This window comes from Ammospiza nelsoni, chromosome 3, assembly GCF_027579445.1.
Source record: "Ammospiza nelsoni isolate bAmmNel1 chromosome 3, bAmmNel1.pri, whole genome shotgun sequence".
NCBI lineage: Eukaryota > Metazoa > Chordata > Aves > Passeriformes > Passerellidae > Ammospiza > Ammospiza nelsoni.
Window position 1 is genome coordinate 110,384,170 of NC_080635.1, and position 20,785 is coordinate 110,404,954.

Consider the following 20,785-nt stretch of genomic DNA (forward strand, 5'->3'; position numbering starts at 1 on the left):
AAATCACAGAAACACAGAATCAGAGAGTGGTTTGGGCTGGAAGGGATCTGAAAAACCATCTGGTTCCAACTGCCTTCCACAATCCCAGGTTGCTCCAAGCCCCATCCAACCTGGCCTTGAACACTTCCAGAGATGGGGCAGCCATAATATAACTCTCTTTATAAAGCTATAGGTAGATAAACCATCATTTTTGAATTTCATGGCTGAGTAAGATACAAATGGTGTAGATGGCAGTAGCCTGTATAGGAGCACTGTGCACTGTGCCCTGTTCCCATCACTGCCCTTCCCTGAGAAGCCACCATTTCCCAAACCAAAGTGCTGCTGGGGTCAATCCCATCTCTGCTGAATGAGTGATCCTGCCTGAAGACTTCTAGATGTACTATAATTGCCAAAAAAATTCAAAACAAGTTCTCTGCATGCAAAAGAGATCAGGCAAAAGAGACCATCCAAAGAGCTGCAGCAGTTATTTTATTTATCAGTATATCTGGAAAAAAACCCAAACACACTTATTTGAATTCCCTTCACTACCTGATATAATAGTTTTAGAGATAATTTTTTTTTTATATTATACCTATATAAATAATCCTCAAATAGAACAAGCAGAGAGTTTAGAACTTTCTTAGAAAGCACAAAACACGAGGCCAGGGGACAGTGGGAGCAGAGGTTTGTGGTTGGCCATCCCTTGCTGACAATCAAGTGGTCAGTGTAAGGCTGCTGAGTTGTGACATTTCAGAGTCACATGGATTGCTGCCTCTTCTCCAGGCACTTCTCAATGTCATCCAACACCTGCACTGCTGCTTTTGGAATGCGAGTGCCTGGACCAAACACATTGGCAACACCAGCTTCGTACAGGAAGTCATAATCCTGTTGGAAAAGAGATTTAATGAATTTAAATCTATAGTTTTAATTAATTTAAATCTATAGTTAATAGTGAAACAGAAAATTGGTAATTGATTTATAACTGGTGCATACTCTGTCCTCTGTGCTGGCCCTGAGAAAGCAACAAGTCCCAGACAGAGGCAGCACAGCTTCAAGGAAATGGGATATGGGTGGAAGTGAGAAGATAGGAAAAAATTACTAATATCCATAGGAAAGGGTTTATTTCTTTAGAGTCAGACTAATGGCAGTCCTTGGAAAGTACTCAAAAGTCAACTGTATATGAGTCTGAGTAACCTAACCTAAATTTGATCTAATTTCTAATTTTGAAAATACTACTTTAAACAAGGGCATGGAGCAGATGACTAACAGCGGTCTCTTGCAATCTAGAGTAAATTGAATTTTATGACTGTCCTGAAATTTCAAAAAGACTTGGGAAGCAGCTCTGTATTCTCTCTTTCTTCTACATAGGATATATTACACCTTTACCAACCACAGGGCATTCCACTGAGAGACAATGGACAGAACACAGTCTCCTAGAAAAATACTGTGAGTTTTGTTTGTTCAGTTTAGAATTCTGTCATTCCTGAATAGTTACTTGACTGCCTAGAAAAGAGAGAGGTGTGGAAAAAGGGAATACCAGGAGATATATGCAAAATCAGTTTGGATCACTATAGACAGCAGATGGCTGTAAGGTGATGGAGACAGGGAGATTGTGCATGAACTAAGGAAAATTTAAAGATGAAAGCACAGATCCGACTGCCAGGGAATTTAACAAACTGCTCAACAGTTTAGGAGAAAGAGAGGGATGAGAGGCAACACCTGCCTAATGATGGGGAAGGTGAGGAGAGGCTGAAAAGTGAGTGAGATGTGCAGCCTAGGGGTGATGGGACGTGCCAGGGGCCTTAGTCACTGGCTATGGCTCTTCACAACCATTGTTGGAAGTCAAAAGGTCTCTTAAGACAGAATCCAGCCTGGTGGCCAGCAAGGACTGATGATGTGAAACAACAGAGCATAAAGAACATTTCCCTGAAGCTCATCTTTTCACAACACAGCTCCATATTCCATCCCACAAACATTCTAAGTTAAACCAGGGCATAGTGTACAGAAAATCAGATCAGGGGGATCCCACCTTACAGAGCTGTGCTGGCCATGGTGACTGTACAGAGGAGCCTTCAGTGCTCTGACATTACAGAACACAGGAAAGAGCTCAGCAGCTCAGACAGAGATAAATCAGTCTCTTAGCTTGATGGAAATGTGTGGAGACCCTGAGGGGGCATTCCCTCTAGGGGGACACAAGAAGCTTCCCTCAAAAAGTTGTTAGACCCCATTGGCTCCTTCCTCTGCTCCTATGTCTGCTCCTATGTCTGCTCCTATGTCCCTGAGCCTCTCTTCCCTATTCCCTGATTGTCCCTCAGCTTTGTACTGCCCCGAGACCAGGGTCAGCCCCTAGGGTCCGGTAGAGAGAAAGTGGGGGTGTAGAGAGGGGGCTGGGACCTGATCATCTCACTGTGGTTGAATCAAACACCTGTGGATATTATGCAAAGATCCTTTTTGCTTCCTCACCCTGGACTATACCAGCAGCAATGAGATGCTGCCATACCTGAGGGGGGATGACTCCTCCACACATGACCAGGATGTCGGGCCGGCCCAGGGCATTGAGCTCCTTGATGAGTTCGGGCACCAGGGTTTTGTGTCCCGCGGCGAGGGTGCTCACCCCGACACAGTGCACGTCTGCGTCCACGGCCTGCTGCGCCACCTCCCGCGGGGTCTGTGAGTGACAGGGGAGGGACAGGGCATGGGACACAGACATGGGGGCTGAGCACGCCCCCAGGGAGACGGGATGCAAAGGGAAGGAATGAATGAATGAATGCTCTGGGTGCTGCTCAGCCCTACCTGGAAGAGGGGCCCGATGTCCACGTCGAAGCCGATGTCGGCGAATCCCGTAGCGATGACTTTGGCCCCTCTGTCGTGGCCATCCTGGCCCATCTTGGCAACGAGGATACGAGGCCTGCGGCCCTCGCGGTCCATGAACTTGTCAACTCTGGTGGGAAACACATTCTGTCAGTGCAAGTCACTGAGAATCCTTGGAAGTATTTCCACACATAAAAAAAAAAAACATTTGCTGCAAGTGTAGTGTAATTTCATCAAATAAAAAGATTTTCTAAGTCATGGTTTGGCTGTGCAGCCTGCACACTATGTTAATATTCATGTTATTGCTATTACTAACTCACTTCTTGTACTTAGCAACCTCAAAAATAAAATGCTCTTTATTTAAAAAATCTTCCACTATTCTTTTGCTTTCTGACAGGTAAAATACTGAATTCTCTGAGTTTACAACTCACCAAAACACATCTTTAAGTTTTTAAGAATAAGTATGACCTATTATTTCAAAAGTACTTGCACAGAGATGGGTCCTGGACATCACATTGTGCATTATCATTCCACTGGGTAAAAATATGTCAATGGAAGATTATTGTATCTCATATTCTGTGCATTCATTCCAATGCCTCTTTTTTTGGATACTGGCAGTTCATATTTCTGTTGTATTGATGCTACTGTGAATCACAGCCTCACATATTAACCTGCTCATTATTCAAATTCCACCAGGATCTGTTTGTGGTTACAGGCTGGACTCACTGATCTTAAAGTCTTTTCCAACCTAAATGATTCCATGATTCTATGTAAGAAAGGGAGCTACATCTTGATTTTCAAGGGGTTAGTTCAGTTCTCTTTCACATAAAAGCATAACTAAAAATAGTTAAATTTAAATAGCTAAAAGAAAAAAACAGTGGTGACATTTCCTAGCACAACTAATTTCAAGACAGTCTAATCATCACCACTGCAGAGCCACCAGTAATTCCCTTTCAGGGGAGCCCGAACTCTTAAATGGTAAACCCCAAGACAGCAGGGACTGATTTGTGCTGCATCATCTCCCACAGCAGCAATTTAGGCTCTGTACCCCTGAGGGCAGCAGTAAAGGCAGAAGCTGAGAAAAGACCCCAAAGGCAACTGTTTTCACACATATCAACATCTTGGGATGCCTTCTCCACTGGGGTATGAGTAATACCCAATGACTGGAGGCTGTATGTGGATATCCAGACAGATTTTAGCAAGTTTTAGCAACAGTAAGAGTGAAATTTCAGGAAGAATTTATGGGTAGATCAAAACAACGTTTTGTAGTATGAACTGCTGGAATTATTTTAAAGATGACTATTACACAGCCTTTAAAAGAAGCAACCCAATGTACAGGGATTTCAGGCAATGTTTCTCAGCTCCTTAATCCTGTGACTTAGGCTACTTGAACAAAACCCTCAAATCATAACTTCACCTCCATGAATTTTGTTTGCAAGCAAATACAATTTCAAAATTAACAAAATTTTGACTTTGTCTTATTGTACTTAATCCTTGTCATTCCACTTTCCTGCTTACGAGAGTGCTTTTGCAGGTCACTGTTTTTCCCCAGGAACGTAACCCAGGTTTGGGAAATGGTTTTTTAGGGCACAGTCAGTAGCACATGTACCTCCTGGGTTAAATGTGAGGCTAGTACATGTTTGGCTACCTGGGAAGAGTTCTCACCTCTTGATGGCATGAAGGATTTCATCACTCTCCCCGAACTCCTGGCGATAAGCCCCGCTCACCATGCGGTCACTGGCTTTGTGCTCCCCGAACACTTTCTTCATGGCATCTGTTATCTCCCCCACCGTGCACCTGAGCAGACAAAAACCATCCTGTTATCAGCAGGCTGACATGAAAACAGGACACAGACATTGCTGGCACTGGCCCAGCCATTTGCCTTGCTGCTGGACAAATTTACTTCCATTGGTTTCCCTTTCAGTGTTGCAACTCTGAAAATCCAGCTCACCCCACTGCCACCCACTGACTGAAGGTGTGTCACAGACATTCTTTTGTGAAAAATCCTTTCTTCAGGATTTTTCCCCTTTCTGAGAAGCTGTGGCCTCAGCAACAAAATGTAAACAATGGTTATCTGCTGCTGTGGAATGCAACAGGTGGATCTGTGATTGGTCTCGGGTGGATGTTTGGATTTACTGACCACACATGGCAGAGCTGTTCTTGCTTTCTGCCTGGACACAGAACTTTGTTATTCATTCCTTTTCTATTCTTAGCAAGCTTCTGAGAATTTTTCTCTCTATTCCTATTTGCATAGTAATAATGTAATATATAGCATAAAATAATAAATCAAGCCTTCTGAACATGAGGTCAACATTCTCGCCTCTCTCTTCACCCTGAAAAACCCTTGCAAAGTCAGTAACAAATGTACACAGGCATTTTTAAGAAAATACTTCATTGCTCATGTGAGAATTGATTTACAATTGGCAAGGCAATGGGGAATAACAAAATGCTTCAGAAAATTAAATAATATTTTCTGAATGGGGATTTTTTTGGGAGGAGCAGGGGGGCTCAGACGGAAAGGTCCTGCATTGGGATTCATGCCAAAATATAAAATATAAATCAAGAGGGGACAAAAAAGGGAAGAATACACAGAAGAGACTGAAACCTAACATTTTAACATCTATTTGCCTTTCCCTTGATGCCTTTATTTTAGTGTTTATTCTTCTCCTCTACTCCTGACACAGCTTCTTTACTGACTAGATGCAGAAGGATCTGGGAAGTTTATTTATGTCCAAGTTACAAGTTTTGTTTGTTACTGTTTATTGCTTCTGAAGGGTGAATGTATTAAGTTTGAAACCTTTTCCCATGTTGCCCCCAGCAGGAGGGCTCCCTGTAGATGTTCCCAGAGCTCACAATCCTCCTTCAAACACTCTCTATCAGATGCCACAACAGTTTCTTTCTGTGCTCACATCCCATATATAATTTTGGGACAGAATTAAGTTCTGTGTTTGGAACTTACAAAGTGAATCTTCAGTCTATTAATGTTTTTACAATTAACAAAAATGAGGTCACCAAGGAGAGAAACTAGGAGTTAACTGGTGAATTTTGCTACAGAAGATATGAATCCCTTGTAAATCCAACACTGCCCTCCTGTGACCTCCCCAGTTCCAAGACAGATGCAGACATACTGCTGGAGATTCCTGACAGGCTGTGGCTAAATGAATTTAAAATACAGTTATTAAGTATTCTAAGAATGGGAATGAAGGAATTTGAGGTGTGACAGTAAAACAGAGCAGCACCCCAATAAGGAGGGAATTTGGTTTGCTCATATTTGGGCCATTTAGTTAATTAAGGAACAGACAGGATCTATTCTAGAGACTGATGCTGACCTTGAAACAGGAAAGAAAACAGCCTCAAAAGCACTTTGGCTGAAAAAAGGAACTGCTCCACTGGACTCTAAGGATGTCTCACACTGCTCAAGAACATTTCTTACAACTTTGCCTGACTAAGCAAACTGATTTCTCCCTCAGCCAAAAAATGTTTTCACACCAATCTGTGGTGCAAGGAGAGAGGAAGCAACAGAGCATGATAAGACTGTGAATATCCATTTTCACATCTCAGACACTTCTTAAACTCCTTCACCCATGAAACAGCTGAGTGACAGAGAAACTCAATTATGTCCTGGAACTGGTAAGAATATGAGTTGTAAACAGCAGAATGTGTACAAACAGCCTCATTTCATATCGGATTCTTTATATCAGTAATGTTCCTTGTGAGAAATCAAAGCATTGCCTTAAGAAGCTGTAATATAATAATAGTGTGTCTTACCATGTGAAACTGCAGCCATTATTTACTTCTACTTCTAAAAAAAACCCCAAAACTCCAATCTTGCTGACACCACACCCAAGGAAAATTAAAAGGTGAAAATGAACCATCAATTTTTAAATAAGAATTAGCTGTTCAACCCCACCCCCAGTACCTGGCACGTGCTGCTTCCACTGCCAGAGCAAGTAAGTTGCCTTCCCCAGTGGCAGCACATTGTGTGAGAGCAGCCAGGGACTGCTGGGCTGCTGCTTGGTCTCTGCTGGCTTTCACCTAAGGTGCAGGAGAGAGACATTCAGCTCAAGGAAACCACAAAGTGAAATGGTAAGTCAAGTGGGGAAGACTAATTTCAAATATTTTATTCTGGATGTGGAATTGTCAATATCCACTTCCTATTTCAATGAGATTAGAAGTCAAAAGGCAGCTCAGACCTTAAAATGTGTACAAGTCCATAACATAACAAACCAGTTTTATCTGTAAAAGTGGAGGTTGATTTCTGGTTCTGTAACCCTCAGCAGCACTGGACAAGAAGCCCCTAGCAGTGAGTGATTAACCAATGTCACAGGCTTCTAGAGCAAAACATTGCACAGATGGTTTCTATCTTATTTTCAGAACATGTAAAGCTCTCCATTTTTAAAGGTTGGACATACAGATATATATGCCAGTTTCTCCACTGATGACCAGAGTGGACTCTCAGAAATTGGAAGGTAAACTTCTTGAAAGCTGCCTTTTCTCAGTCTCTGTCTGCAGTTACAATAAGAATAATTTTTTAAAAGATTGTTCTCACCTTGCTGATTTTCTCAATCTGCTTGGCACGGACTACAGAGTTATCAATGGCCAGAACTTCCACTGTCTCCTCTTTCTCTAGCTGGTGCTTGTTCACTCCAACAATCACTTCAGACCCTATTTCCAGTGGAAACACCAGAAACTCAGAACACATTTGCAAACTACTGTGAAAAGACACAATGTTAACAGGACAAGAAGATTTTGAGCATTATTATGCATTGCTTTGCTTATATAACCACATAGATTTCAAATATGTAAAATCTGCTCTTATAGAATGGATTTAAGTCTGTATTTTCCAGATTTTATGATGGAAGATTAAATGCATAAAGATTCAACTCAGTGAATACTGCAGCAGAAAAAAAAATGAAATAGAACACTATTTATCTTGCAAAAATTTAGCAATGAGTCCCTAAAACAGATTGTCTATTTTTCTCTTTTTAAGCTTACATAAGTGTGTCTGACAGAACTAAGCAGAAGTGCTGGTCTCCTGCTCTGCACTTACTTTTCTGATTTAACAGATCAGAAAGTGAAGTTCCTACCTAAAACTACTCCATGTGCATAAAAGTTAATTTATCATGTTGGAAAATTATATTTTAGGTTTGAATCGTTATGGACTTATCAGATATTCTTATTTGCAGTGCCTAATAACATTAATACACTTTTTGTAGCAACATTAAGTAATTTACCTTATGAGAAAAAACCACAGAACTTTACTGATTACTCTTTATTGGTCTTAATTAAGATCTCCTTCAAATTTATCCTCCATAGAAAGAAGTCCATATAACTTCTTTGGTGTTTGAGTTATCCCTAATTTCTGTTCCTGGATTACTACTGGAATGCAGATTACAAAAAGTGGAATAGAGTTTTAAGCACACATGTATAAACATCTCCACAAATACTTACTCTATGAGAACATACACATATGTACAGCAAACAAGGAGCTGTATCATCCTCTGCTATGATCTGACCATTCCGGAACAACGGGCAGCTCTCCAGAAAGCCCAGGAATTTGGCCAGCTAGGGTGAGTATCGCCATCTGGTGGCATTTCTGCTTTTAAACTCAGGAATCGCAGCTTAAAGCTCCTATCAGAAATCAAGCCATTCACTACTGAAGGCTCCAAATACTCTTTAAAATGCTGTTTCTAGTGCTTTGTCTAATCGAATCTTGAACGTGTCAAGCAAGACTTTTCACACTGGTACTGTATTTTGTACACTCTGTCTCTTTCCAGAGCTTTCAGTGACATAAAACCATCACCATTTATTCTAGCACTCACAATCTGCTACTCCTAAACAGAGAAATAAAAAAACCACAATGAACATGTTTGTAAAAAGCCTTTATACTGAAGTATTGTACTGGAAATTTTCCCTTCTATCATCCCCCTGCTCTTACCAGAGTCAATCCTGGCTTGTCTCCGGGCTGCACACTCTTCAATACGAAGTTTGGGGATCCCCTCAGCAACAGCTTTGGCCATTCCACCCATTTCTTCTATCTCCTCAATAAGCTGAGAAATGAAGAGAATTGAGACAGTGAGTAGTAGCAAGGTTTAAAAATTTAGCTTTGTACCTGTGCTACCACCCACATTTTCATTAAACTTTTTTTATACAGTTTTGGGCTCTAAACTGTGTTTTGTAAAATTTATTTACAAAGACATTGCTGAAGTTTAAAATAATTCCTTGATAAGAAGTTACTAACTTATCAAACAAAGAAGACATTAGAAGTCTTTCCTTTAGAAAGACATTTCTCAAAACTCCTATCCCTAAAAGACAGACATGTCTCAAGACTCCTATCCCTACAATTTTCCCAGAGAAGGTTTTGCAAACTGACCTTTAAAGCAGCATCATAGACTTCATTGGTGAGGCACTCCATGAGGTAAGATCCCCCCCAGGGATCTGCCACTTTGGGAATCCCTGATTCCTCCTGGATTATGATCTGTGTGTTGCGGGCAATGCGAGCACTCTTCACCGTGGGCAGCCCCAAGGCCTCATCGTAGGAGTTGGTGTGCAGGGACTGCGTCCCCCCGAACACCGCAGCCATGGCCTCGATGGTGGTGCGGATCACGTTGTTGAAGGGATCCTGCAAGGAAAAGGCGAGCTCTGAGCCTCAGTGGTTCTGCCACGGGGCTGAGGCAGGTTAGTCATTACTGCAAAGAAACAAAAATCCCCACTGAAATACTGTAATCAGAACAAAAGCTAAAAAAAACCCAAATCAAACTGATTTATCACTTGTCGGTATCTTAACAAAGAGATTAATCCATAAAGAAAGCTGCTCACAGTAACAAATCAAAGCCTAATTTATATTTAGTGGTGTTTCAAAGAACTTAGTGAGCCCAAATTAGAGAGGATGGAACAGTAGGCATGATGTCTTCCATCCTTCAAATTCTTGGAGCAGTGATCAGTACGTGTGTCAGACAAATTACTAGTCAAGATGTGTTTTGGAATTAAATGTGCTTAAATATTTTCACTGATGACAGCATCATATAAGGTAATTATAGAAAACTGTGATTTGGATAGGTAAGAATGTAAAACATAATTTATGAGTAGATACCTATCTAAAGGAATGTTAAGCATATTTGCCCTCTGAAACCTACTGCACACTGAGAAGTTATACAAAGATAAACCTTTATGTTTAGGCAAAGAGTTATGATCTAGCCAGAAGTATATTTACACTGAACACTGGAAGACAATTGAATATAGTTTTGGTAATAACAGTATTTTTGCACTCCCACAATACTTTTAATTGGAGGACCCACAAAAATCACTGTTCAGAAAATTCCATTGTTTTAGTTTTACTGTGGTGTTGTAATGTAAGTAAATACTACATTTACTTCAAAAAAAAACAATAAAAAACCAAGGCACAGAAGTCAACAATGCCTACAATCACAACCTAAAAATAACTCCTATTACATGACTTGGATTGAGCAGCAGGCCTTGAGATCACACTGGAACCCAGCTCTGACCTCACTTGGGAAACTGTATGCACTCCACTGATTTATCTCCTTGCTGCAAGGTAAATCAGCAGGAGGAACAGAGTGCACCCAGTTTCAAAGGATCAGATGAGCTGTAACCATTACACTGAGTGTCAGGGGTGTGAAAGACTCCCTGGGCTGCTGAAATGAATTCTCAAGCCAGTGATCCTGAGAAAAAAATGCCTCTACTTGCTGACTGCACTGCATTTTGGAAGGATAACTCACAGGACAAACCCTAAGAGAGCTTCACCCTCTGAGTCTTGAATTGACATGAAGGTGTATCCAGTGCCAGTGTGTGCATTTGTCAGTGACAGGACAGCTGCTGCACCTTTGTGAGTAGCACCAGCAGCTCCCTTTAAGATACACACCACAAGAACAGCCTTTAAGTAAGGAGGATGATGAGAGTCCAATTTCTAACCTGCTCAGTGAGTGACCAGCCCGAAGTCTGACAATGAGCTCTCAGCAGAAGAGATTTGGAATTCTTGGGCTTAAACATTTTCTCAATCAAGTGAGCCCACAGCCTCCTCCCAGCTCTCATCTTCGCTATTTCCATATAGAAGTTCATGCCAATTCCCCAGAAGAAAGAGAGCCTGTAATAGGAGAACATGAATAGAATGTAACATTGAATCATTCAGATAACTCTGGATCAGTAATGGAGAAGTCTGACAGCAAGGTTTCTGATTAAGGTACTTTCACAGATGAGGTACTTTCCTACTTGCTTATATGTATAAAAATACTCAATTTGATATTAAACTCTATAGAAGTTTTACCAAGAGTGAGTTTTATATTAGCAAATTTCTTGAGCTCACCTAGGTGCAAATTCATCAATAGTGAGGCCAGCTTTAAGGCCAGTTCTGCAGTACTCCAAGCCATCTGCTATGGTATAAGCTAATTCCAGGATGGCATCAGCTCCTGCCTCTTGCATGTGGTACCCACTGATGGAAATGGAATTAAATTTTGGCATATACTGGAAAAAAAAAAAAAATAGAGATGCAACAGGATATAACAGCAGAAGAGAGGATCAAATACTTGTTCTATCACATTAACACAGAATCACAGAATGGTTTGAGCTGCAAGGGAGTTAAAGGTCATCTGGTTTCAACACCCCCTGCCATGGGCAGGGACACCTTCCACTATCCCAGGTTGCTCCAAGCCCCTCCAACCTGGCCTTGGACACTTCAGGGATGGGGCAGCCACAGCTTCTCTGGGCACCCTGTGCCAGGGCCTCCCCACCCTCATAGGGAAGAAAGTTGTCACTATTGGTGTAAAAGTTTGCTCTCAATCTATTTTATAAACCCCCCTTAGGTACTGAAATGCTGCAATGAGGTTTTCCTGGAGCCTTCTCTGGGCTGAACACCCCCAGCTCTCTCAGCCTGCCTCCAGCCCATTCTCTGACTTCCTTGTTGACTGCAAATACAACCTGTCTCTACAAAGATGTGTTTGAGTCGTGGTGCTTGAAATTTGAAGTTTGACTCAAACTTCAAATTTATATTTTAAATTATGTAAGATCTTAACTTTTACTGGGCCTTTCCACAACCATATTACTCTTCTCTATGACATGTCTTCCCATCTTTTCTTTGTTCTCCAAAGTGCCTCATAAACACTCTAATAATAGAAGTTATACATTTTAACAATGAATACCTTTGAGGTGTACTGGAAGATGTCAGCAATGATCCTCATGGATGGTTCTGGGGGGAAAATGTAGGTATTTCTGACCATGAACTCCTTCAGGATGTCATTTTGGATTGTCCCTGTCAGCTTGGCCTGAGGCACTCCCTGCTCTTCCCCAGTCACAATGAATGTAGCCAGCACAGGAATGACTGCTCCGTTCATCGTCATGGAAACTGACATTTTCTCCAAAGGAATTCCATCAAAAAGGATTTTGGTGTCTTCCACTGTGTCGATGGCAACTCCAGCCATTCCAACGTCTCCTCGAACTCGGGGATTGTCTGAATCATAACCACGGTGGGTGGCTAAATCAAAAGCAACTGATAATCCCTGCTGGCCAGCTACATGAAAAAGAAAGGAAAAAACCCAAAAAACAACAAAGAGGGATAGTTAGAGGTGTTGAATGGACTTGTATTAGGATGGGATTTAAATTTATTAACTCTATCATACCTGATTCAGGCTTGAATGGCAAACTAAATTTTGATGTTAAACATTGTTCCCTCCCCAAACCCGTTAAGTAGTTTAGGTTTAGTAGTCTTAAACTTCAAATGAAGAAGTTTTTCTTGGGAACTGAAAAAGACCACCCAAAAAAGGTAGACCTTACTGTGATTTAAAAATTGCTAAATAACAGCTCACATACAAGTTATAAATGCACCTAGATAGGCAGTATAAGAGCTTATACACATAAATCAGCTTGGCTTAGCTGGGAGCAGAAGTGTCATAAACTCTGTCACATAACCTTCTCTTTATCACAAACTAAACACCACAGACTGTTCCCTGGCTCTACTGACACATGTTGTTATTTGCAAAGCTGCAGTAAGAGAAAATGATTCATATAAAGCAGGGAACAGGACAGCCAGACCTCCTGTTTCTGCAACCCGAAAGCAGAACCCAAAACTCTGCTGTCCCCAGGCATTCTCCCCTCTGACCAGAGACTGAGCTGTGCTACCAGCTCACCCAGATTACCACTTCTGCTTCAGCTCCATGATATCAGCTGCTTGATGTGTTAAGGTGCAATAACTAACACCAGCATTTAACAGACTCATTCTCCAAAATGAGACAAAGACACTTCCAGAAATGATCCAATTTCCCAGTAAGAAAGAAAGACAGTGCCACTGGGAACACCTTATCAGAAATCCAAACTCACGGTGCAGAATAATCACATTTGCCATGTAACTGCCTGAATTCACGTCCCCCATTGCCTCACAAGGCAGTGTTGTTTCCCAGACCAGCTGCCCCACCTTTGATGTTGTCCTTGTAGAACTTGTTGCTCTCCTCCACTGTACTGAACCCGGCGTACTGGCGGATGGTCCACGGCCTGTACGTGTACATGGTGGGGTAGGGCCCTCGAGTGAAAGGCTTCATCCCTGGCAGCTCCTCAGGGAAGTCCTCTGTGTCCCTTCTGGAGTATAAAGGCTTGATGTCGATCCCCTCTGGGGTGTGCCAGATTAAATCCTGTGGGTTCTTGCCTTTCAGCTGCTTCTGGGCCAGGGCAGCCCACTCGGGGTGCAGGGGCTGCCTGTGCAGGGCGCGCCGGGCCAGGAGCACGCAGCGGCGCGGCCGCAGCCGCAGGACGGCGTCCCCGGCCCTCAGCATGGCTCTGCCCACGGGCTGGGACAAGCTGGACAAAACAAAAACGTGCACTTTGCATTATCATATGCAATTAACAGCAGATGTGAGGATGGAGAGGTCATGCAGTTTGCTAAATCCCAAACAATCCCTCAGGAGAAAAGTGAAATGTGTTATTCATGCACTGATTTGACAGACAGCCCTTCCTTTAGCCTTTCAACCAGGAAGAAAAAAAATCCTACATTCAGGAAAAATCCTACATTTTCATCTAACCAAGGAAAACATTCCCTCAACTTCTCTACGTCCACGTCTGAGATGTGTAACTTATCTCCGTCCCTCAGCATCATCATCATTAATCAGGCACTGAAAAGCCAGTGTGAGGCATGAAGATGGCATGGCCAGCTACCCCCTCACCTTCACATCCCCCTCATCTAGGAATTCCTTCATGTCAAAGAGTGATGCTTTTCCAGGGATGGGGCAGCTACAGCTTCTCTGAGCAACCTGTGCCAGTGTCTCACTACCCTCACAGAATTTCTTCCCAGTATCCAACATCAAGGAGGCACTGCAGGAAGTGAGCTGTCAGAAAATTGCTGATATAATCATACACTTTGGAAAAGATGGCTTGGGCTGGATGGAAACTAGAGATAGGTTGAAAAAGAAAGGAGAAGAAAAAATGTAGTATGTGAGAACACAGGGACAATACAAGCTGCAGAGCTTGGCCCACCATGCATGAGACTGATGGGGCAACAATGTGAACAATTCCCTGTGAGGGTGGTGAGGCCCTGGCTTAGGGTGCCCAGAGACACTGTGGCTGCCCCATCCCAGGAAGAGTCCAAGGACAGATTAGATGGGGTTTGGAGCACCCTGTGATAATGGAAGATGTCCCTGCCCATGGCAGGGGGTGAATGAGATGATCTTTCAGGTCCTTTCCAACTCAAACCAGTCTGTGAGTTCAGTAACTCCTAAAAGCTGTAAACACCTTTGCTTCTGCTCTCCATTCCCTATCCTTGCACTTACAGAAACAAAACCTTTACAGCTTAGCTCCAAGGGTCAGTCACTTCCCCACTCTCTCATCTCTTTCACAACTCCCAAGAAATACAAACTTCCCTGACAGCTTTATGAGAAACCCTTTACAAGATACAGGAAAGCACCTCTATCGCTGCAGCAACACCCTCCAAACCTTTGCTTTAATAATATATATGCTGAGTGTGGTATAACCCGAGGGGCACAGAGGAGCTCCCGAGGAGCACTCATGCCCTGCAGGGATGTGATGCTGCAGCCAGGATGGAAGGCAATCTGTGCCCACACCCCTGCATGGGTCACAGGATGGGTCAGGTTGGAAGGAACCACAGTGGCTCATCTGATCCAACCTCCCTGCTCAGGGTCATCCCAGAGCACAGGGCACAGGATTGTGTCCAGACAATTCTGGAATACCCCCAGAGAGGGAGACTTCACAGCCTCTCTGGTCTCTGTTCAGTGCTTGGTCACTGCACAGGGAAGAAGTTCTGCCTCCTGTCCAGGTGGAACTTGCTGGGCTCAGTCCCTGCCTGTGGCTCTGGTGCCATTGCTGGGCCCTGGAGCAGAGCCTGGGCCCTGCTCTGCCCCTCCCTGCACACAGGGACACCCAGGGCTGAGGGCCCCTCTCAGCTGTGCCTCCTCTCCAGGCTGAACAGCCCCAGCTCCCTCAGCCTTTCCTCATCAGGGAGATGCTCCAGTCCCTCCATTCCAGGAGCTCCATGTGCCTCTTGTCCTGAGGAGCCCAGAACTGCACACAGCACCCCAGATGTGCCTCAGCAGGGCGGAGCAGATGGGCAAGACCCCCTTCCTCCTTGCAATGCTCTTCCTAACGCCCGCCGGGATTATTCCTTTCCCTGAGCCGGAAAGGAATTTACCCGCGTTTAGTTTCAGACAATTCCTCTCTGCCCATCTCCCATGCCCGCCCTGTCAGCCCCTCTCCACACCTCTCTCTCCTCAGCACCCACAGCCGGACACGAACGCTCCGCTCTCCGCCCCGGGACAGCACCCGCCGCCACCGCCCGCCCCCAACACGCCCCTCAGGCGGCCAATGGGGACCGAGGGCCGGGCCGGGAGCTGGGACAGGGGATAAGGACAAGGACAGGGGCAGGGCTGGGGGCTGCGGACACGGACGGGTCCATGGAAAGGGATCGGGATCAGGACAGGGATGGGATCCCCCCGTTACCTGCCACCGGCCCCTCCGTCGGCGCGCAGCCTCCGCGCATGCGCGGTGGGCGGGAGCGGCGTTGCGCTTGCGCCGCGGGAAGCGCGGGTTTGTTTGGTAACGTCCCGGCGGGCTGAGCTGGGGCCGGCGGCAGCGCTGAGGCGGGGGAGGCTGAGCCGGGAAGGTGACGCTGAACCGGGAAGGTGAGGCTCGGGGCGACGTGAGCCGGGAGGAGCGGAAGGGGTTTGTGGAGATGTTGTCCATGATGCTATCCGGCAGCACCGGGGAGCGAGCATGGGGGATGTAAGGGTGTATGGGTGAGGACTACAACTCCCAGCATGCATCGCGATGGAGGAGAAGCTCCTAGGCTGCGGTGGGGAGCGATGCATGCTGGGAGCTGTAGTCCATACCTTACTTGCGGTCTGCTGTGAAAGCTGTCTCGCAACATGGGCAGTTATGGAGGAAGGGACGTGCAGGGCTTATTTGCTTGTTTTAGGGCTTATTTAGCTGGTGTGGAGTTTGTTTACCTGGCATGTGGTTTATTTACCTGTTTTAGGCCTCAGTAACCCTGCCGGACGAGAAGGTTGGTGGCCTTTGTGGCTACTGCCTTCCTTGTGACAGCTTTTTCCTCTTTCTCTATAGTAAGAAAAACTGTAAATTTAAACTGCATCAGAGACCACTAGTACTTATGTGCTAAGGTAAAAAGTTCTGCTAATTGGATGCCTGCGTTGAAAATTAGAAAAATGAATCACAGAATAATTTGGGTTGGAAGAGACATTAAAGATCATCTATTTCCAACTGCCTGCCATGGGCAGAGACATCTTCCAAATGGGGATGCTTTTTTAGTGGTTCTACATTTCTACATTTTGGTAAATTTACAGGATTTTGGCTCTAGGTTTGTAAATATGCAAACATTTTTTTCTCATTTAGGCTCATTTGGGGCTTATTGGGTTGAGCCCAATTTTCCTTTTTTTTTTTTTTTTTTTTTTAAGTATGGTTTGCACTGTATGGGTTATAATTGCTGGACTTTAATTTTGTCTTTGTTTCCTCCTGTTCCCATTGGTTTACAGACAATTAAACCCTGCCATACACCTTCCAATAAAATGGGGAAGACAGCTGGTGGGAGATCAGCAAAAAATCCTTCTAAATCACAAAATCAACAAGGGCCTTCTAGCAAAAAAAAGGGATCAGATGAACAAGGAAAAAAACAAGGTCCAAAAAGACAGGTATTAATTTTTTTGGAAGGGGAACGAGGTATTTTCTCCCATTTTTTAAATTAGAATTTATAGAGAATACTTCATTAGCTAAGAATAGTCCTCTTGAGGAAATGCCCAGTGTGAAGAGCTCTTTTGAGCAGTCTTCAATAAAGCTTTTTGGGGCTTTTTGTGCTCAAAGACTTTTGTCAGACACTGGCATAGTGAGTTCACAGGAATAGATGAATGATTGCACAGCAGAGGATGTCTCAAAATTGCCACATTTACTGTAAATTTTTCCCTTCAGCAGGTCCCTCAGAAAGGCAAAAGGGGAGTTAAGCAACTGAAGGATTCTTCCCCTGCAGGTAGGGTTCTGTTCTTTGCTGTTAAATCTGAGCTGTTTTACACTTTTGACTCCAGTGTGACTGAATTGAGTCACAAAGCTCTCTGTCCAGGTTTGACAAGTCGTATTTCCCTTTTTTCTTTTGTGATAACAGGAGAAAATGGTTCTTCAAAAAAAATAAAGCTGTCCAGTAGTGCAATAAGATCTTGGCGACCTCTCTCAGAGAACAGTAGGCTCTTCCTGGAAAATATAGTGGATTCAGTAGTACTGTAAGTGCCAAATACCCTGGTGGTTCTTCTTTATTTCCCCAAGGAACAAAGTAAAAATCATAGTATTACTTGAACTGAAAGTCAATGTGGTTTTTGATGTGTTCTTCGTGCTTGCACACTTTGTGATGGAAATTCTGCCTGTGTTTTCTTTCCAGATCTGTTTTGTCCCAACAGAGGGAGAGAAAAGATGATGTTCAGAAGCACCTCAATGTACTAAAAAACAGGTAAGAAATTATAAATTGAAAGAAAAGAGGGAGAGAAAAGATTTCTTCTACCCAGCTGTTTTGTACCATACTTTGAGGGTGAACGAAAACTCTCCTCTGACATATATATATTTAAATATTTAGATATATGGAGAAAGATATATATCATGTTTCATAAAAGCATTTCCAGGTTTTGCTAAAATGATCATCATTTGGAAGCAGTTAAAAATCCTTCTCTTAGAACTTAATTTGAAGAGCAGAAGGGTCAGAACTGGGAAAATATTAGGAAAATATTAATTAATGTCAGTTTATAGTCAGGGAGTGTAGAGCCCAGTGGAATATAAACCACACAAGGTCAGTGCAATAGCAAACATGAGAATTTTGGGATTGCTTGTTCCTGGTTCTTTCCTTGGACACCTACTCCACATGATTTTAAAAAACAATTCAAGGCAGTTTTTCTTTCCCTCTGCTGTCATTTACTTCAGTGGCAGCACTTAAGTTTAAAACTATAGTGAGATTAGTTTTTCCCCATATTTTGCTTTTTGCTTTGCAAAGAACTCCAAACAAGTCATACTTTCCTCTTTCTGTAATTAAAGGGTGCTGAAAAGTTTCAAGACTTTAAATGTGCCTCCAGGGAAGCTGGGCAACCTGAAGAATATCCTGGGCCTTCAAATGGCAGAGAAACAAATGCTTGAGACAAATGAGGAGTCTTTGGTACAACTGCAGGTATGAAAAACAAGGAAGGGAAGAAATTACCTCACCACACTGCTGATCAGGCCTGTGCTGTTGTGAAGGAGTGTCTAAGTGTTCATCATTGTCAGCCACCTTTGCTGCACAGCTCTGCCTCATGTTGGATGTTTTTTCAGTGACTCAGTGTGTTCTGTGGGAAAGATTTCACCATTTCTAAAGCAAATTTTCTTCTGGTTTTGTCTTGTCTTTCTAGGAAGAAATAAATGAAGCAGAGAGATCAGCAGAGCGCATTGAGGAAAATATACAGCAGCTGAAATACAAAATCCAGGTGCTCAAAAACCAGTTAGAGAAAGATGAAAAAGAGGCCAGGAAGGTATAAAATAATAAATAAATAAAAATAAATATATAAAATAATTACTTGTGCACTCCTATAACTTAGAGGAATGGGCTGACTTGAGAGCTTTTTCAAACAAGCTGTTTCTCAGGCAGTGCCATTTAAGGAAGGCCTCGTGTGCTTTTGGGAATGGATCTTCTTAATCTTTCCAACTTGAGTTGCAGAATTAAGTTTGGTTTCAGAAGTTGGATAATGACAGTTTATTTTCATACTTGTGTGCCTGATATTTGGAGATTTGGATTGTTTGTTCATTCTCTTCTTCTTTTTCTAGGTATTCCAGGAAAATGGCAGTGGAGCACTCCAGCTTCCAGAACTCCCCAAGCGCAGTTTTCAGGCACCCACTTTGCAGGTGAGTGTGGAATAAATATTTGTCTTTTCAGAGGCACTTTGGTATGAGGAGGAAGGCAACAGAATGTGCTTTTGTCCCTTAACCTCTGCCAGAGGGGGCAATTCTGAAAATTCAGAAAATTTGAATAGATTTTAATTTTCTGTGTTATATTTTTGTTCTTTTCATTGACAACTAAATACTTCTGATTTAAAACCAGGACAAAACTCTAAAAACCCTCCTGATCCCTGGAAGTGTTCATGGCCAGGGTGGATGGGGCTCTGAGCAGCCTGGGATAGTGGAACCTTGTGGGAGGTGGCCCTGCCCATGCAGGGGCTTGGAACAAGCTGATCTTTAAGGTCCCTTCCAACCCAAACAATTCTGTGATCTTATGATTTAAAACATCACCTGTCTTTTCCTAGAAACTCTATGGCCCTAGGGAACTTGCAATTTGTGAAATATATCTATAATGGCTGGAGGGAAGACTCATTCTGTGACTTTGAATCATTTTTTGTTTAAGCTGTAGCTGGGCTGCATGAAGGTGAAATTCCTGTTGGGCTAGAGAAAAGCTGGTTTTTTTTATTTGTTATCTATGATTCTTTCCTTCTTTAGGAGGAAATTCTGAAGGTAAAGAATCAGAAGGACCTTTTAAGGGATATGAATGCTATTCAGCAGTCAGCTGACTTGAAGAACTTGTTAACCCTTGCTGAAAAGGCCTATGAGAAGGTGGATTTGCTTTGAGAAATCAAAACATGTGGAATCTCCATGCTGAGTTTGGATGGAATCGGCTTTCTTCCTCATGGCCTTCCTCTTGTGACTGCTGCATTTCTGTTAAAACATTTTCTATTAACATTGGTATATAAATTTGTAGATACATTTTGGGACTTAAGTCATCTCTCGAGATTTTTTGGGATTTTTTTGACCTGTGATGACTTCTAATGATGATATATCCTGTCATAGGAAAAGGGAAGGAAATGGATCCTGGGTTATTTGGGTGTTTTTACAGAATAAGGGAACTATTTCATTCTATTTGCACTTCTTTAGCTGTAAATCACTGAAGGCTGTGTCTTCTACCAAAGTAGTTTTTATTTGAGAGTTTAAACCTGAAACAGGTAGTAAAAATAAGCTTATCTAATACTCACTTATAAGTCCCCCGTTCAACTTTCTTACTATTTTTTAGCAAAAATCCTCAATTGAAGAAAATGGAATAATTTTAATCAAATTAAATTTTTTGTTTTACATTTTCATTACTCAATACAAAAACCAACATCAAACAACATGAAATACCTTCTCTGGTAAATTACCTGGTGAAAGATAGCAGTACTCTTTACACTGACTTGCTTCATGAACTCTTGTTCTGCTGTTTACAAGCTGCTGCTACTCTTAGTGAGACAAAAGCTAATTATCTCTCTTCTGTGAGGGTTTGAAAGCCTCTCTGGAGTTAGAATCATGGAATATCTCAAGTTGGAATGAACCTGTAAGGACCTCTGAGCCCAGCTTTCTACTCCTCACAGGATTACCTAAACCATGTAGGATCAGGAAAACCAGACTAAGTATTTGCTTTATACTGAACCATAGGAAAAGGAATATAATTATTTAGAAGTATTTCTCAAATTTGTGATCACTTGGCAAGGAGAGCATTTGCTGA

The 20,785-nt window shown here is 42.8% G+C and overlaps 2 protein-coding genes and 1 long non-coding RNA gene across 9 annotated transcripts; 1 reads left to right on the forward strand and 2 right to left on the reverse strand.

Annotated features, from left to right (window-relative positions):
* Nucleotides 1-447: 447 nt before the first annotated feature.
* On the reverse strand, nt 448-15,757 carry MMUT (methylmalonyl-CoA mutase). Of its 3 annotated transcripts, none has more exons than XM_059469384.1 (13): nt 15,742-15,757; nt 13,214-13,593; nt 11,946-12,313; nt 11,114-11,271; nt 10,723-10,894; nt 9,164-9,412; nt 8,729-8,840; nt 7,340-7,455; nt 6,710-6,825; nt 4,456-4,587; nt 2,773-2,920; nt 2,480-2,647; nt 448-864 (listed from the first exon to the last, which is right to left on the reverse strand). In XM_059469384.1, the coding sequence occupies exons 2-13, from the start codon at nt 13,566-13,568 to the stop codon at nt 736-738; spliced, it is 2,223 nt and encodes a 740-aa protein (XP_059325367.1). In that variant the 5' UTR covers nt 13,569-13,593; nt 15,742-15,757; the 3' UTR covers nt 448-735. The 3 variants fall into 3 exon arrangements, with proteins under 3 accessions (XP_059325367.1, XP_059325366.1, XP_059325364.1); XM_059469383.1 differs by lacking the exon at nt 15,742-15,757 and adding an exon at nt 15,503-15,546; XM_059469381.1 differs by lacking the exon at nt 15,742-15,757 and adding an exon at nt 13,956-13,976.
* On the forward strand, nt 15,726-20,534 carry CENPQ (centromere protein Q). Of its 5 annotated transcripts, none has more exons than XM_059469386.1 (9): nt 15,726-15,904; nt 16,791-16,946; nt 17,221-17,278; nt 17,411-17,525; nt 17,681-17,749; nt 18,325-18,454; nt 18,672-18,791; nt 19,084-19,161; nt 19,750-20,534. In XM_059469386.1, exons 2-9 carry the CDS (start codon nt 16,824-16,826, stop codon nt 19,876-19,878), a joined length of 822 nt encoding a protein of 273 aa, XP_059325369.1. In that variant the 5' UTR covers nt 15,726-15,904; nt 16,791-16,823; the 3' UTR covers nt 19,879-20,534. The 5 variants fall into 5 exon arrangements, with proteins under 5 accessions (XP_059325369.1, XP_059325372.1, XP_059325370.1 ...); XM_059469389.1 differs by having other exon boundaries at nt 17,224-17,278; XM_059469387.1 differs by having other exon boundaries at nt 15,829-15,923.
* LOC132071695 (uncharacterized) lies at nt 17,498-19,375 on the reverse strand. Its single transcript, XR_009418177.1, has 3 exons — nt 18,837-19,375; nt 18,485-18,667; nt 17,498-17,738 (listed from the first exon to the last, which is right to left on the reverse strand). It is a non-coding gene; the product is annotated as an uncharacterized LOC132071695 (long non-coding RNA).
* Nucleotides 20,535-20,785: the final 251 nt, after the last annotated feature.

Coding starts and splice junctions, on each gene's coding strand:
- MMUT (XM_059469384.1), bottom strand. CDS start 13,568: ATGCTGAGGGCCGGGGACGCCGTCCTGCGGCTGCGGCCGCGCCGCTGC. Junction 8,841..9,163: donor TCTATGATGCTGCTTTAAAG/GTCAGTTTGCAA, acceptor TTCATTTCTCAG/CTTATTGAGGAGATAGAAGA. Junction 865..2,479: donor GAGGAGTCATCCCCCCTCAG/GTATGGCAGCAT, acceptor CTTTTCCAACAG/GATTATGACTTCCTGTACGA.
- CENPQ (XM_059469386.1), top strand. CDS start 16,824: ATGGGGAAGACAGCTGGTGGGAGATCAGCAAAAAATCCTTCTAAATCA. Junction 17,279..17,410: donor GAAGGATTCTTCCCCTGCAG/GTAGGGTTCTGT, acceptor TTGTGATAACAG/GAGAAAATGGTTCTTCAAAA. Junction 18,792..19,083: donor ATGAAAAAGAGGCCAGGAAG/GTATAAAATAAT, acceptor TTCTTTTTCTAG/GTATTCCAGGAAAATGGCAG.